General features: G+C 43.4%; 1 protein-coding gene across 1 annotated transcript in view; it reads left to right on the forward strand.

Annotated features, from left to right (window-relative positions):
• LOC101359077 (ankyrin repeat and SAM domain-containing protein 1A) overlaps positions 1-17,501 on the forward strand; it is a 168,792-nt gene that overhangs the window by 114,562 nt on the left and 36,729 nt on the right. Inside the window, exon 12 of the mRNA XM_023724813.1 lies at positions 11,574-12,163. Coding sequence (XP_023580581.1) covers positions 11,574-12,163 — 590 coding nt within the window. The remainder of the gene's footprint in view (positions 1-11,573; positions 12,164-17,501) is intronic.

Below are 17,501 nucleotides of genomic sequence, written 5' to 3' on the forward strand. Positions count from 1 at the left end.
AAAGGTAGAAATAGAAGTACCATACGATCCAGCAATCCCACTCCTTGGAATATATCCTAGAGAAATAAGAGCCGTCACACGAATAGATATATGCACACTCATGTTCATTGCAGCACTGTTCACAATAGCAAAAAGATGGAAACAACCTAGATGCCCATCAACAGACAAATGTATAAACAAATTATGGTATATCCACACAATGGAATACTACGCAACGATAAAGAACAACAATGAATCCACGAAACATCTCATAACGTGGATGAATCTGGAGGGCATTATGCTGAGGGAAATTAGTCAGTCGCAAAAGGGAAAATATTGTATGAGACCACTATTATAGGAACTCAAAAAGTTTAAACACAGAAGAAAACTTTCTTTGATGGTTACAAGGGTGGGGAGGGAGGTAGAGAGGTATTCACTAACTAGATAGTGGACAAGAATTATCTTAGGTGAAGGGAAGGACCACACGCAATATGGAGAAGTAGCACAACTAGACTAAACCAAAAGCTAAGAAGTTTCCTGAATATAACCAAATACTTCGAGGGACAGAGTAGCAGGGGTGGGGGTCTGGGGACCATGGTTTTTGGGGACATCTAGGTCAATTGCCATAACAAAGTTTATTAAGAAAATGTTCTGCATCCCCCTTTGGTGAGTGGCATCTGGGGTCTTAAAAGCTATCAAGTGAGCATCTAAGATGCATCAGTTGGTCCAAACCCCCCTGGAGCAAAGGAGAATGAAGAACACCAAAGACACAAGGAAAATATTAGCCCGAGACAGAAAGGGCCACATAAACCAGATTCTCCATCAGCCTGAGACCAGAAGAACTAGATGGTGCTCAGCTACTACCAATGACTGCCCTGACAGGGATCACAACAGAGAGTCCCAGATGGAGCAGGAGAATAGTAGGGTGCAGAACTCGAATTCTAGTAAAAAGACGAGACTTAATGGTCTGAGACTGGAGGGACCCCAGAAGACATGGCCCCCAGACTCTCTGTTAGCCTAAAACTAAAACCATTCCCAAGGCCAACTCTTCAGACAAAGAATAGACCGGACTATGGGACATAAAATGATACTCATGAAGAGTGTGCTTCTTAACAAGTAGGTACATGAGACTAAATGGGCAGCTCCTATCCGGAGGCGAGATGAGAAGGCAGAGAGGGACAGGAGCTGGTTGAATGGACATGGGAAATATAAGCTGGAAAGGAGGAGTGTGCTGTCACATTATAGGAGAGTAACTAGGGTGACATAACAGTGTGTGTATAAATTTTTGTATGATTCACTGACTTGAACTGCAAACTTTCACTTAAAGCACAATAAAATAAAAAATAAAAAGTTGGCAAGCAAAGATGTCACTTTGAGGACTGAGGTGCGCCTTACCTGAGCCATGGTGTTTTCAGTCACCTCATATGGCTGCGAAAGCCAGACAGTGAATAAGGAAGACTAAAGAAGAATTGATGCCTTTGAATTATGGTGTTTGTGAAGGATATTGAGTATACCATGGACTCTCAGAAGAACAAACAAATCCATCTTGGAAGAATAACAGCTGGAACGCTCCTTAGAAATGAGGATGGTGAGACTGTGTCTCACTTACTTTGGACATGTTATGAAGAAGGACCATTTCCTGGATAAGGACATCATGTTAGGTAAAGTAGAGGGTCAATGAAAAAGAGGAAGACCCTCGATAAGATGGTTAGACACAGTGGCTGTAACAGTTTGCTCAAACATGGCTCAAACAGTTGTGAGGGTGGCACAGGACTGGGCAATGTCTCGTTCTGTTGTACATGGGGTCGCTATGAGTTAGAAGCAACCCCACGGACCTAACAACAGTGATGGCTAATGACATTGAGCATCTTTTCACTATTTGAATGTCTTCTTTTGTGAAATGTTTGTTCAAGTCCTTTGCCCGTTTTTTGGTTGGATTATTTATCTTTTTCTTGTTAAGTTATTCTTCCCTGGAAGTCCAGGCTAGCTTTTCAAGGTAAATTCCAAGGAGTGAATTTAAGTGCTTTTCCCAAAGGCAGAAGATATAAATAAAACAGTTAACAGTTAAACCTTATCTTCAGCTTCTTCCCCTGCTCTCACCTTTTTATCTTAGAGGAGCACCTGCCAAAAGCCCTCCTGTATAAACCTATCTTCCTCTTACGAATTTATGTTTCCAAATGGGAATAATTCACTTTTATTTCCATTATGGAACAAGTCCAAGCCTTGTGAAGTATGCATCTATATTTTCTTTCACCAAATATATCGTCGGCCATTTATAGATGAAACATTATGTAACACACTGTAGGAAATACCAAGACTGGTAAAACATAAAGATGGAACATATGTAAAATGATCATATAAAGGCAGAATATGTTAAATTTATGTAGAAGTAATCTGGGAATTCAAAAGAGGGATAAATTATGTCAGTGTAAGAGATCAGGGATGGCTTTATGAAGGAAGTGGTATTTGAGCTGAACCCTAAAATAGAGAATTATACTTGATAGGCAGGAGGAAGGAGAGGGCATTCCTGGCAGAGGGAGTAGCATAAACAACAGTAAGATGATGGAAAAGATAGAGAACAAGTTTGAAGAATGGTTAAGTAATCCAGTTTGGCTGGAGCAAAGGGAACTTGTTGTAGAGTATTGGATCTCGAATGTCAGTCTTTGTTCCCAAGACAGTGCAGTGTATTTGAAGCGTTTTGAGTGGGGTGACAGAATACAAGCCACACATTAAGAATATATAATCTTGGAGTCTTAGATTGCATTTAGGAGAGACTGGAGTCTCTGGAAGGTAATTGGAGCCCAAAATAGGAGGACAGCATGGGGTTATAGGAAGGAGAGTATGGATGGAAGAGGTATTGAGAAGGTAGAATTAACAGGACCTTAACAACAACCAAACATGGGAGAATGAGGAGGAGAGGGTATTGAGGATGATTCTGAGGTCTTGAGCTTGGTTAATTGGGAAAATAATTGTACACCTAACAGAAATAGGGAATTGAGGGAGGGGCATGTTTGAGGGATGATGTTTAATTCAATTTAGAATAGGTTAAATTGAGGTATTTCAGGTACCAGGTAAAGATAATAGATACTTGGAAATGTGGGTCTGATGTTTCAAAGAAATGTTGAGATTATAAATACAATTCATGAATCATCCAAGTTGAGGGAATGGTTAACATAAACGAGAATTGGTTGCTGAGGGAAATTCCAGAGAGATTGAAATGGTTGAGAACAGAATTTATATTTGGGGACACAAGGGAAAAGAGACCCGGGTAGATAACCATGATAGTGCAGTGTCTTAGAAACCAAGTCTAATGTGACCAAAAAAACCAAAGTAAGAAATCCAGGGGTGGTGTATGGCAGCTTCATGAATCACCAAGGACCCAGACTCCTCCTTTCTGACACCTCATAGACCAAGGTGGCTGCTCTGGTTCAAGCTCTCAGGACTGGAAGGAAGAAGGGGAAGAAAAAGGGCACTTTAAAGACAGTTGCCAGAAGTCACACACACCACTTTCACTTATAACCCGCTGTCCAGTACTTGGTCATGTGGTTACATCTAGCTAAAAAGAAGACAGGAAATGTAGTCTTTATTCTAATTGGCTGTGAGCCCATCTAAAAATCCCATAGCCAAGGATGAAGGGGAGAGTGGGTATTGGGGGCAACCATCATTCACACCAAAGTAGAAGAGTTCCAAAGACACTGAACAATGTCAAATGCTATAGAAGGAGCTAGAAGGATGAAGACTACAAAAAGGATCAGACAATTAGAAGGCCACTGGTTAATTTTAGGCAAGGAGATACTTCTCCGAGGCAGATGGGAAGAGATGAGATTACTCGCAAATTCTGACAAATTTTGGTAGTTAAGTTTGTCTCATATTTGTCTAAGGAAAGTTGGTGCGATTATCCTCCATGCTTGCAGGCGCTGTGGGTAAAGATGGCAGTTGAAAAAGAGCCAAAGAGATGAGGAATAATTGATCTTATGGTGATATCATAGTTCTCAAGAGATAAATAAAAGAGTGGTTGAACCTTGTAGTCAGGCTTGAGTTTAAATTCTTGCTCTACCGCTTATTGGCTGTTGACCTTGAGGTCATTAAACCTCTAAGCCTCACTTTCCACATGTAGTAGGAATACTAATTCTTATCACATGGCTGTTGGGAATATTAAAAAGAAAATGCTTATCACAGCATCTGGCACAGAATAAGTAGTATCTGATAAATGGTAGCTGTTGGAAGCCCGCTGAGAGATGAATTGGTAGAGGACTCAATTAGTTGTTTCTTGAGTATTCAACAGTGCTCGACATTCCAGCAACTGGAGAAAAGAAAGCAAGTAGTCATGAATACCCAGTGTTGGAACTGGCAGAAGATCAAGGGGAACAGGATGGCAAGTGTGCTGTGAAACTAGGCATGGTTAAATAATCATGGCTGGTTAGAAACTGATCCAGGCAGAACTGATCCAGGCAAGTTTGAGGGACCAGAGGTCCAATGACCGGCAGTGAACAGACTCTTCAGGAGGAGTTTAGGGAAATGGGGTAGATGTAATAAAAGGAGATAATCAAGGACCAAGTCAATGTAGAATAGTTCTGAGTCCCAAGGCTGGGCTGTCCTCATGGGGGATGAGGTGGGTAGAGATGGTTCCTGGCCTGAAGATTCTCCATCGTGCTGTTACACATTACCCTGAACCAAACTCACAGGACCCTTTAGGGTTCACCCTCTACTATACTTTCTCTGGCATTCAAGCTTTATTCTACCTGGTTTACAGGAGGCACTTAGAAGAAATAGTCTCCTTTGCTGAGTCAGGAAAAATAAAACTAGCTATGTGCGGTGTTAGCATGAAGAATAGTTCAGAAATGGTTGTAAATGAAAAATGATGATAGTGATAGCATCTACCATTTACTAAATGTTTCCTGTGGGCTAACCACCATGCTGAGTTCATTTATTCTGATTATATCAATGAATGTCTCTCAAGACAAATCTTCAGGGTAGGGGCTATTTTTGTTCCTTTTTAATAGATACAGAAGAAGAAGTTAGGTGTTAGAGCTGGGATTTTAAGCCCTAGTTTAACTGAACCCAAAACCTCTGCCTTTAACCATGAGGCTAAAATGTTTCATTAGAAGCCCTGCTACTGTTCATGTTCTTAACATCATAGAACTGGAAGGGACCTAGAGAGGTCATCTAATCACAGATTCAAACCATACTAAATCTCAAACCCCTAGAGAATGCACTGAGCCCCTCATTTTTTTTTTTAATAATATTTTACACATTCTCACTTATCAACTATCTTGTTATCTGATATTTCCCATTTACGACAGTAGTGAAAAAATCTACTGTCTGACTATTTTGCACATTATCATGACCAGTGGGACATACAGTACCCACCTACATTTTCTGCCTCTCGGAGTTATTGGTAAGCTGCTGTCCCACTGACAGTACAGACCTGTATAACTGTCTGAAATGGAAGAAATGGACACTCCATTTTCATATGATGCCAATTTCACATAATGATCTGGTCTTTGAAACTTACCCGTGTCAATAAGTGAGGAGAGGGCGTAATGTGTTTTCAGTGAAGGTTTACACAGCAGTTTAGGTTCCCATTCAGCAATTTCTACATAAGTTGTTCAGTAATATTGGTTACATTATTCACAGTGTGTGAACATTCTCATTATTTCCATTCTGGTTGTTGCATTACCATTAATCTAGTTTCCCTGTACCCTTACATTCTCATCTTTGTTTTAAAGCAGTTATTGACCATTTGGTCTCATAGGTGATTTTTTAAAGGATCACAGTATTTACAGGTGGTATTCATTATTTTTTGAGCCCATTTGTTATTTACTTACAAGGTGACCTCGGGTTAGTTTTGGTTCAAGGTTTGAAGAATATCTCAGGGCAATAGTCCAGGAGAGTCCTTTAATCTCAACTAGTCAAGTAAATCTATTTGTTTGTTTGTTTTTTAGGAATTTGAGGTTCTGTTCCACATTTTTCTCCTATTCTATAAGGGTCCATCTGTTGTAGCCCAGATTAGAATGGCCAGTAGTGGTAGCTGGGTACCATCTAGTTGTTCTGGTCTCAGGGTAGATGCAGCCATGGTTCATACAGAGCCCCTCATTTTTTGGAAGAAACACAGATAGGAAAAGTCATACGACTGGCTAGTCCATAACAGGGCTGAGTCTACAACTTGGGCCTTTTGAGTGCCAGTCTAGCTCTTAGTCTAGTTACCAGGTTGCCATGGAACAGAATGAGTTCTTGGTCTATTTGTCTCTAGCGAATGTCTGAGTAACCTAGTCAGTACCTTCCTTCTGGGGAAAGCGTGATGACACTCTAAAAGCAGCCAAGTATTTCGGGGCTCTCTTGGACACATATGATTTCTAATGCTCTTGTAGTGACTAGGCAGTTTGGGACTTCCAATCTTAATGGAACAAAGAAAGCAGAACAATCTGGGAAACTGGTGTGCCCCAGCCTCTTCCTCTGGGTCCAAGGACTGTGTTGAGTTAGCAATTCCTCACATGAGCTGCATTTTTCAGCCCTAATTTAAATGGGCAGAGGTGACTGAAAATGTGTAAATGTTAAAATGTTATTATTCAAAAGCCCTTGAGATTCCCCATGGATCATCATGGTAATTCAAATGCAGCACAGAAGACCCCTTGCTCCAGCAGTTTGCAGGGTAAAAGGAAAATGAACACACAGAATGAAGATTGAAAGTTCAAGGGACTAGGAGTTAGCACACTAGTGTGTCCTAGTCAGTAGAGCAGCTGGCCTTGCTGTATGGAGAGAGCAAGGAACAGCCCTCCCCTGTGTCTGATTAGCTCCTTGTTGCTCTTCTAGAGGGGCAGATTGTGAGGAGTGCTGAGGGCAGTGTGTGAGGAGTATTGGAAGCTGTGTAGTTCTGCAGGTGGGAGCACAATGCTTCCCATCAGAAGGACGGGTGCTCCCTGGGCACGAGGTTCATGTGTCTGCCTTTTCTAATGTATTTCCACTTCTCTTTAAGCCTGTCAAGGTCTTGCTTTTCCTTCAGCACCCAGCTCAAAAGCCACCTCTTCTGAAAAGCCCCTGGTTCCAAGTAATCATGTATTCCTTCCTGTTCACCATGCATTACCCTGAGAGTTTTCTTTTTTCACTGTTGTTTGAGTGTGTTTTATTTCACAATAAATACAGATTTCATAGAAGAACAAAGATGACCTGGGAAGTTATTGTGTTGTTGTTAGGTGCCATCGAGTGGATTTCCACTCATGGTGATTCTGTATTACACAGTAGAACTGCCCCATAGGGTTTTCTTGATTGTAATCTTTTTTTTTTCCATTCTCATATATATATGTAGATATATATTTTAATTGTGCTTTAAGTGAAAATTTACAGTTCAAGTCAGCTTCTCACAAGGAAGTTTCTTAAAGCATCTGATAATTTTTGTCTGAATTCTCATTATCTCTGTACATGCCAGTCTCTTCCCATAGCTGGTAAGCCCATTGAAGTAATCTTGATGTCTGCATCTTTATATCTCCTGAGTGTCCCGTGAGAGCAGACACTATGTACACACTTATGGATGGAATGGGTGGTTACAATGATAGTTCTGGGACCTGTCTCAGAGTTTCTCACTTCAGCCTTCTCACCATATTACCTTCCTTCCCTTCCTCCTGCTGTCAAGAATTGTATGGATGATGAAGATAATGGATATTTGTGTAAAACTTATGTGTTTTTCAAAGTACTTTCATATGCATTGTCTTTGATGATCCTTGTGACAAAACTGTGAAAAAGGGAGAAATAGGGAGTAGTTTGTCTTATCTGTGAGCAAAGTCTGTTGTAATGGATCCTCTGTGGAGGATAATAACAACATCTTTTGAGAGCTGGGCTTGTGCCAGGCCTGGTTCTAGATGCTTAACACATATAATTTAATTGTCACAATTCTGTGAAATAAGTACTATTAAGATCCCCAAATTACAGATGAGGATACTGAGGCACAGAAAAGTTAAGTAATATACTGAAGATCTGACTCTTAACCAGCACATTGTTTGGTAACACCTGGTCCCTAAGAGACCTGATGTCCTGACTTTGCAGAAGGTAGGAACCATTGAGTAGATCTTTCTCTACGCATTGATTTCCCAGGAAATCTTTCTAGGAAACTTGAATATAGTTTTTGATGGGAAGGAAAGCGCCAGCCTATTAAAATCCTGAGGTTCTGAGACCAGAAGAACTGGATGGTGCCTGGCTACCATTACCAAACATTTTGATTAGGGCTACAATAGATGGATCCTAATAGAAAGGGGAAAAAATGTGGAACAGAACTTCAGATTTCTAAAGAATCCAGACTTGCTGGACCTATTGCCCTGAGATACACTTCAAACCTTGAACCAAAACTATTCCTTCAGTCATCTCTAAACTAAAAAACAGTTTAGCTCAAAAAGTAAAGAATGCCACCCTTGTGTATTAACGTTCTTTTTAAAAAATATCTGTATGAGGCCAAAGGGACAACAGTAACTCTAAAGCATAAATGAGAAGTTTGGAAGGCAGTGAGTCTAAACTGATGGGAATAAAACAACTAGAGCAGAAATAACGAGAAGTTTGACACAATATGAAGAATGTAACTAATGTCAGTGAACAATATGTGTAAAAATTGTTAAATGGGAGCATGTTTTCATGTGTATATTTTCATAAAAAAAAAATTCCTGAGGTTCTTAGATCTTGAGAAGCTTTTCAGATATCAAGATGTCTTTCCTAAGGAACTCCCTGAGTAGGCTGTATAATTACAGGAATTATGTCCCTTTTCATGATTTCTTATACTTCATACAGTGTTGGTGGATTGTGGTTTCTGTAATGAGATTATGACCCTCAGAAATTCTCCTCTCCCCGTCCTTCTTCCATATATTTCCACTCTTTCCTTCTGCCCACTTCCTTCCCCCTGGCATCAGTCTGGTATGGAGCTCTTGGCATCTTACTTTCTTCACTGATGGCTGGCATGAATGGGTGGCTGTTGAACAGGGCCTCCATTGTCGGCTCCCACAGCAGGAGTCAGAACATTCTCTGTGGCCTGGGTTCTGGGCTCCACCCAGGCAGCATGAGCCAGGCTGGTTTGTCATTCTGGGCTGTGGTGTTTTTCTTCTGCTGTTGTTTTTTTCCCCCAAAACAATTGTTAAATAAGAAGCTGGAAGCTAATGCAAAGGAGTGGGAGCCTGTGTTCCTATTACCAAAGTATTCTTGCATTCAAATACAGTCAGAGGGACATTGCACCTTGGCCTCTACAGACCAGAATCGGTAGGAAATTAGAATATAGTCCCAGAGGTGGCAAATTTTGCAGCCTAATTGACTCCATCAGCCTCTCCGGGGAAGTGCTTTGGCTTATCCCACTCTAATATGGTCATGTGACATCTTCCTTGTGTTCCCACGATGCAACACCACACGACAGCTTTGTTCCAGCTGCCAGTTGTCATATGTGATATTCACAGCCATGAAGTCATAACTTCCCAGGGCCTGAGTTAAGCTGTATGGAACTCCTATGAACTCAGCATTTCTTCTTCACTAGAGAAATGGTTCAAGTTGTTCAGTGCTTGGACCTGACCTTTGGGGTGTGGGGTTTGTGAGCTGGGGGCATGAAAATCCTGAAGTGGTCAAGTATAGAGGAAGGAGAAGCCAAAGTTCATACTTCCGGGCTCCTGAGGATAAGTAACCAGAGCCATAAAATGGAGCTAATTGGCTGCCGCTCTGCAGCTTCTGTAGACTTGCCAAAAGCTGAACAGACTGTGGAGACTGAACCACTCTTCTTAAGAGGGTGGGGTTAATAGGGCTGTGTCCCTGCTGGAACTTCGGGGAAACAGGCTGGAACTTCGAGGAGAGCTGGTTGTTAGAATCCTTCCTTAAAGGCTGTCTGGGAAGAACCAATGTTGTGGGACACTAGCATCGTGCATAGGCGGGGAGACTGTTTAGTACATCATCTCTGTGAAGTGCTACTCATTCTGCTCCCTTCCTCACTTGACTACCGTTTTCTCTTGTGGATCTGGTCTTCTAGAAGGGGCCTTGGGGCTGCAGGCATGATGATGAGGGAGAGTTAATGCTATCCAGGCAGCAACAGGAGAGGCACCCAGGCAGAGCACTGCAGCACCTCCTGAGGGGGGGATGTTTGACATCATGATATGGTGGAAACTTGGAATCTCCTCACTATCATAACATAGAAGGGGTTTTAAGGATTATGCAGTCCAACCCACTTATTGTGGAAACTGAGGCCCAGTAAGATGAAGCCACTGCCAAGGCCACACAGCTAGAGAGCAGCACAGCCAGGACCAGAACCAGGTCTCAGACACCTAAGTTAAAGTCTTTTTTCCTGCTACCCTTGGACAAACCACTAAAGCCCTGTGGGCCTTAGATTTCTCATCTGTAAGAATAATTGAGCTCAATCCTTTCAGTTCTAAGACTCTCTGATCTCATGAATAGTTCTTGGGAGCTTTGGGCAGACTGGGGAAACATTTGGTGTATGTACCACAGATTCACACTTACAGAGAAAATAAAGTTGAGTAGTAGCTTTAGAATGTAAGCTGGTGCTGAACAAAGTGTGTATGTACCCTGATGACGTGGGTTAGAATCTTTAAAGGGACTGAGTTCATGCGGGGAAAGCCCCTGGGTGTCCCTGTAGTGTTGGTGTTGGACTCTGATTTGGTCAGTTATTTATGCTGCTTCAGGGCAGAGGTATTTGATATCTTGTGTGAGTGTACAGTAGTAGTTGGCCTCCTGAGCCAGTCGTGTCAGATTTCTGGGATGTTAGGGAGGTCTTGAAAGAACTGCATCTGTCTCTTAGCATTGACAAATTAGACCATTTTCCTTTCAGTGGATCAACTAAGGTTAAACTTAAACAAATATGAGCAGCTGGGAGGCTTTGGAAGGAGTGAGATGTGCACATTCTCAAAAAAAAAAAAAAAAGAAAGAAAAGTCTGCTCCCTGAGGAAGGAAGGATGAGGCGTGGAACTTTGAATAGTCCCCCTCTGAGGAAGGAAGCAGTGATTTCTCTGCTGTTTTGTTTTGCACTTTCAGTAGAGGAATTCCAGAAGTTGCAGGTTGTGGATCATGACCTCCATTTTTGTTTTTCCCTGTTGCTGCTTGCCAAAGGAAGGGAGGGCGGGTGGCTCTAAATAACACTTTGGCCTTTATGGAAATGTATCAGATGTTCCGGGAGTGAGTCTCGCCTGCTCGTGCTTGCTGGCTGGCTCTCTGGCTCTCACTCTAGCTCTCCACTTGTATTCTTGTTCACTCGCTCTCTCCTCTCTGCTGTCCTTTCTGTAGGATATAGTTAGCACTCCTCACCTTATATAGCAAGGTCTGGTCGTTACTGTTAACAGAAATCTAACAACAGGGAAGGCTGCCAGATAGCATTAATCAGGCCAGTGTTTGGAATTTCATAAATGCTCCCACTTTGGGTACAAATTGAACATTAAGAACAATACGAAACTGTTTTCTTCCTTCCCCTCTCTCTCTGTGTCCGTCTCTCCCCTCCCTAGCCTGTCCAACTTCTCTGTCTTTCTCTGTTTTTGAATCCCTCCGCCTTGCCATACACTCGCTGCATTGGAACTTTGTTGATTTTTGCCACGTTTAATTTTTTATTTCTCTGTCTCTCCGTCCACTCCAAGACCACAGGCAGAGCAGCAGCAGCCGGAGCCAGGACTCTGCGGAGGGACAGGACGGGCAGGTCCCAGAGCAGTTCTCAGGTCTCCTCCACGGCTCCTCCCCAGTGTGTGAGGTTGGGCAGGACCCTTTCCAGCTGCTCTCTGCCACTGGCCAGGGCAATCCAGAAGAGTCCCCGCAGCAGGGTGCCTGCCACGAGGCCAGCATGCAGCTGGAGGAGATGGGCGTGCACACTCCTGGAGCCTCCCAGCCCAGTGCCCTGGACCACAGTAGGAGAGTGGGCTACCCTCCAGGCCTGCCCACCACCAACAGCCAGTCGCACCCCGGAACTTTGACTCATACAACATCTCCGCACCCTGGTGGTGCTGAGGAAGAAGGAGACCGGAGCGGGGCCAGGAGCCGAGCCCCTCCTACCAGCAAACCCAGAGCTGAACTCAAACTCAGCCGTAGCTTGTCCAAGTCAGACTCTGATCTCCTGACCTGCTCACCCACAGAGGACGCCACAATGGGGAGCCGGAGTGAGTCCTTGTCCAACTGCAGTATTGGGAAGAAGAGGCTGGAAAAGTCGCCCTCCTTTGCCTCAGAGTGGGATGAGGTAAGGCCGACGTGATGTCACAGATAGCTGGGCTGGCTGCAGCCCACCACAGGTCCCCAGTGTGCCAACTCCTGGGACTGGGATCAGGGCCAGGGTTGCCCTGGTTCCTTTGCACCATGACCAGTGTGTTTCTAACAACTGTGAGGGAGGCAAGCAAAAGTAGTCGGGGCAGGGGATCTTACTGCCCCGGTCACGGAGGACAGATCCATTAATGGTTAAACTTAAGGGTGGATGCCCCAGCTGAGCAGGGCTGAGGGAGGGGCAGTTCCTGGAAATGACATGCTGTTTGAAAATATTTGCATCCCATTAGCCCCATTGAGAGAGTCATGGTCACCCTGAAGATGCTTAAGAAGAGTTAGAGTACTTCCTATGAGTCCTTCAGAAGGAAGGAGGAAGATCCGCGTTAGCTATGGAAGAGGAGGGTTTTGGGAAAAGCTGTTGAAAGAAGGGCAAAAAGGGACTTTTTTCTTCCTCACTTCTCCATGACTGTTCTTACTGTGTTCCCCTGGACGACCAAGTGCCTCTCCCAGCAGAAATGTCTGGCCCATCCCACATTCCCAGGTTGGTGAGGCAGTGGGCTAAGAGACTCAGGAAACAAAGAGACATCAGTGAGGAGAAGGCATTTGGAGTGTGAAATCCAGGTTCCTTTCATTACCATTGTTATAAAATGGTTGGAAATATGTTTACTCAAATATTTTTCAGTGACCTGTGACATGTCTTATTAGGCAGAAGAATGTGTTTCTCAAAGGGTGGTAAACACTCAGGGAATGTTAAAGTGCTACCCTTGCAAGCTTCTTGCTGGGAGGAAGCTGCCTTTGAAGTGGACTGGGTCTGTCTCCCAGGAACATTTTCAAGAGATGAATTTAGCTCTCCACAAGGAGGGGAACAGTACAGCTGACATGTCCATTTAAGCAATCTGTAGACTAAATGCCCTACCCAACTCTATTTGGGTTGCAGCTGCAAAGTTATGTAAACCAAACCCAGTGTAGGAACAGGGCGGGGGCAAATTCCTCCAGCATGGTTATCTCCAGATAAGATGAGGCTTAGGACCCTGTTAGTCAGGGTCAGAGGAATCCTTTGTGAAAGATGATTTTCACTGTTTAATAAATGAAGATTTGGTGAGCCAAAACTAGATGCCAAGCAACATGAGGAAGAATCCATATGAGGGTGACAGCTCTTGGTCCCTGTAGGAATGTGCACTCATGGTTTGTTTTTCAAAACAGAGTTTTACTAATTCACAGTCAATTATAGGATAAGGCAGGTTAAGAATATGAGGCTGTTCAAGAGGAAGCTAAAGATAAGTGCAATATGCTTTGAAGTGGCAGAGGGGCAGGAGGTGTGAGAGGGTAGAAGAAGGCTTCAGGAAAGATCCCAGAGAAGTAGAATTTGGTGTGGAATTAAAGAACCAAGTGTTTTGCTTAAGACCAGATTGAAGCTAGTGGAATGAAGAAAGGGTTTGGGCTATGAAAACAAGCATGAGAAAAAGAAAACCATGGAGGTGGGAGAGCTTAGGTCATTTGCTTTCTCTAGAGCGTAGAGTTTGTATAAACCTGTTTCTATTGAGTTGATTCTGACTCATAGCGACCCTATAGGACAGAGTAGAACTGCCCCAGAGGGTTTCCAAGGAGTGCCTGGTGGATTCAAACTGCCAGCCTTTTGGTTAGCAGCCAAACTTTTAACCACTGTACCACCAGGCCTCCAGAGGTTGTGTATGGGAGAATACGAATTAACGGTAGAAGGTGAGACTGGGACAAGACAGTGAGAGGGCTTTAAACGTGAGGCCAGAAAGTGAATACTGGATTTAACAGGTATTATCTCAGAATCCTTCAGATGGGCTGAAAGAAAGCTTTCTCTGAAAAGTAGAGGACAGTCCCTAAAATGGAAATAATTCAGGTGCCTCTTTAAGCACGGCCCTGCCTTCTCTTCTATGGAACCTCCCTCCTATCACTCGGGGCATTTCTAAACCCATCTAACAAATTACCTGTTGTTTATGGCTCCTTTTCCTGAACACCCTCCCCCTCCACAAAAGGTTAGTAGTGCTAGGTGGTCCTTCACAAGATGCTCTTGCTCTGTTAAGATGCAGCACTGCCAAGCAGTCTTATGAGCATCACCATTTCCTTCTGAAGAAGAAAAGTAAACTCACTGAGGCAAAGCCTGGTGTAATTCCAGTTGGCCATTTGGGCCAATAAACCGTTTGTCACTTGGCATCTTAATGAAAGAAGATTCATGGACAGGTAGAGACTGCAGGTGGGTACAGCAGAACCAGGGCTGTTGGAGGTCTAGGTACCTGGGCCAGTTCTGTAGTGCAGCTAGGAGCAGCGTTTGAAAAAAAACATAAAGGCAATTGAAGTCTTATTGGAAAGAATTCAGAAGATTAAGCTTTACTTGCATAATAAACATCAGAGGACCCTTTCTGTATAACCCTTCAACATTGCTTTTGAGTTATATTATACTTGGGTATATTGTGGATTATATTGTGGATATCTATATTATACTGTGGTCATAATTACACTGTGGATGTCTCTATCTAGAGAGAAACTTCAGTAGCATTCCTCCCCAGTGTTTGGCCGTAAACTCAGAGCTTTGGCACTCTCTCTCAGAACAGGGCATTAGTTAATGCTGCTCCCCACCCTACCCCTGACCAGTGCCTGATGGCTGCTTTGCCATATCCTGTGCTTGATGACTTCTTCTTGTCATTAGATCCCCAGGAGGTGGGGAAAGCTGCTATGAAGGAACTTGGGCCCAGCCCAGCTCTACACTGTGAGGCCTGGGGAGGGTGGGGAAGGCTCTCCGGGCCTGGGCAGCTATGATCACTGCACAGATGGTGTTAACTGTGAGTGAGTCTGCCAGGCCTCTCCTAGAAGGTACTGCAGGGTAGCGGACGGGGCTCCGGCTCAGGGATCAGCAGATTGGTTTTGAGCCCCAGCTCCACCATTTACTCTACCTTGGTGCTTGGATGGCCTCAGGAAGCCTCGGTTTTGTTATGCTTATTCATAAAACAGAGGCAGTTAAATCTGTTTCATAATTGTTTTACCAGTGAGAGAAGATGGGTTTAAATACCTCACACTTCCTGGCATGCGAAAGGTGTTGATTAAATGGTAGATATTAATATTATTATTGTGCCTGGAGCTTTGGAGATTGGAAACTGAGGCCTGAAGTATCTTCAGACCTTATGGGGGCAGAGCTCTTTGAGGATGGTCCTCTGGGGTCAGGTGGTGGTGGAGTGGCTGTGGGAAGCAGTGGAGTACAAGCCCTTCAACTTGTGATCCTCCTGCAAGGCTCTGCCCCACCCCAGAGATGAAAGCCCCAGCCTGGAAAAGTAGGGCAGACACCTCCCATTGTTCTTCTTTGAGAAATTAATGAGCTTTTCTGCCTAACGCTGAGAGAAGAGAGGTTAGAGAGAAATCTGTGGCCCTCTCTACTATTTATTTTTCAAAAGTATTCTTCTTTGTGAATGGCCAGCCGTGGATGCTTGATTGGTTGGTTGTTTGGGAAGATGGTTTTTATAGTTGCACAACATGCACAGGTAGTGGATTTGGACTCACTTTCTCCAATACAAACTGTTCCTTACAGTTGGTTAATTAGCCTGGACAAAACAATTTATGAAAGTTGGCCTGGTTAAGGTAAACCTCTGAGATACCATCCATTAGTAACATTAGCATTCTCCCTATTTCCTATTAGTAATAGAAGTAATAGAATTTGCCTTTAAAAGAGTACAGCCTAAGAGAAGATCTAAATCCAAGCTTCAGGAGATATTTTCTCTGTTCTCCAGTCCAGTCGAAGCACTAGTGATCTCTGAGGCATAGTAGAAATTATAAGCTGAGAACCTGTAGAAGTAATACTTTAAAAATATGTAGATAAGAAGTGAGAAAGTCACCTACATTCCTCTACACATAATTAACCTCTGCTGACATTTTGATGTATATCCAAATTTGGGGGTCTTAGATATTTAGTGATTTATAATTTGCATTTCTTACCTAATTTCTACATATTGTGGATATCTTACCATGGCAGTGTCAATAAGATCTGCATCCAGATCTGTCTTAGCTAATGCTGCTGTAACACAAATAGCACAAGTGGGTGGCTTTAAAGAACAGAAATTTATTTTCTCAATTTTAGAGTTCTAAAGGCTGGAGGCTAAAAGTCCAAATCAGGATTTGGGCCATGTTGATTCCTTCCGTGAGCCTCTCTCCTAGTTTCTGGTGTCTCCTGGTGATTCTTGAGGTTCCTTTGCTTTTAGACGATCCTCACATGCCCTCTGTCTTCCCCTGTGTGTGCCTGCATCTGTGTCTAATCTGCTCTTTTTATAACTCAGAAGTGGTTAGGTTTAGGACACACCCTACACTGCTGTGGCCTCATTAACATGACAAAGGAAACCCTATTTCCAAACAGGACAACATCCACAGATATAGGGGTTAGGATTCTAACCCACATATTTTGGGAGAACATAATTCAGTCCATAACAAGATCTTCATTCTCAAAGGCTTAGTATTCTGTTGTATTGCTGTATCATAAGGTTGGTTGGCTTGTTGTTTTTTAAACCATTCTCCAATTGTTAGATACTGTGCAGGATATTATCTGCCCTACAGCCCCATTCCCTACTCTTCTGTGTGTGCCCCAGGAGGCTGACCTGTATGGGCTGCACCAATAGGCCACGGGAATCTTGGATTAGCTGTTTCCTTCTACTGGAGGCCACCACTCCTGTGAGTTGGTCCTCTCCCCACAGTTGCTGTCTCTGGGTTCTGGTAACCAGTCCCTCCCTTTGACCCTTCAGGTCTGGGCTCCAGGCTGTGACCAGCTCCCAGGTACTGTGCTGCCCCTTGCTCAAACCTGTATAAATAATCCCTTCACTAAGCTCTTTCAACTGCCCAGTTTGAATGTGCCATCTTTTTCCTGCTGGGACCCTGTGCAGCCCAGAATATTTTTAGCACTGTTTCTATCAACTCTAAGCAAGTCTTGATGGCTGTGTGCTGGAGCAGTAAGCATGGCTCTTCGATGTAAATTGTAAATTAATCTTCATTGGCAAATGAACCAGAAGGCTTGGATGTTCAGGGTGCTGGGAAGCAGTAAACATTCATCATTTGACTTGAAGTATTTCCCATTTCAACTACAGGAGAGACCTGTTTTCCCTTCTACCAAGTTAGCAGTGCTGCCAGCATTTCAGTCGTGTGTTCCTGTATTAGGATCCTTTTAAATTATATTTTCATCCTCTGTCCCTGCGCTGTCTGATGCACCCATGAGTACACACACACAACAGCAGCAATTAAACTCTGAAATAAGTACCTTATAAAAAGAACAAAAATAACTTTCTGGTCAGACTGTGGTTTGAATGTATAAA

This window comes from Trichechus manatus, unplaced genomic scaffold (assembly GCF_000243295.1).
Source record: "Trichechus manatus latirostris isolate Lorelei unplaced genomic scaffold, TriManLat1.0 scaffold00261, whole genome shotgun sequence".
In the NCBI taxonomy this organism is placed as follows: Eukaryota; Metazoa; Chordata; class Mammalia; order Sirenia; family Trichechidae; genus Trichechus; species Trichechus manatus.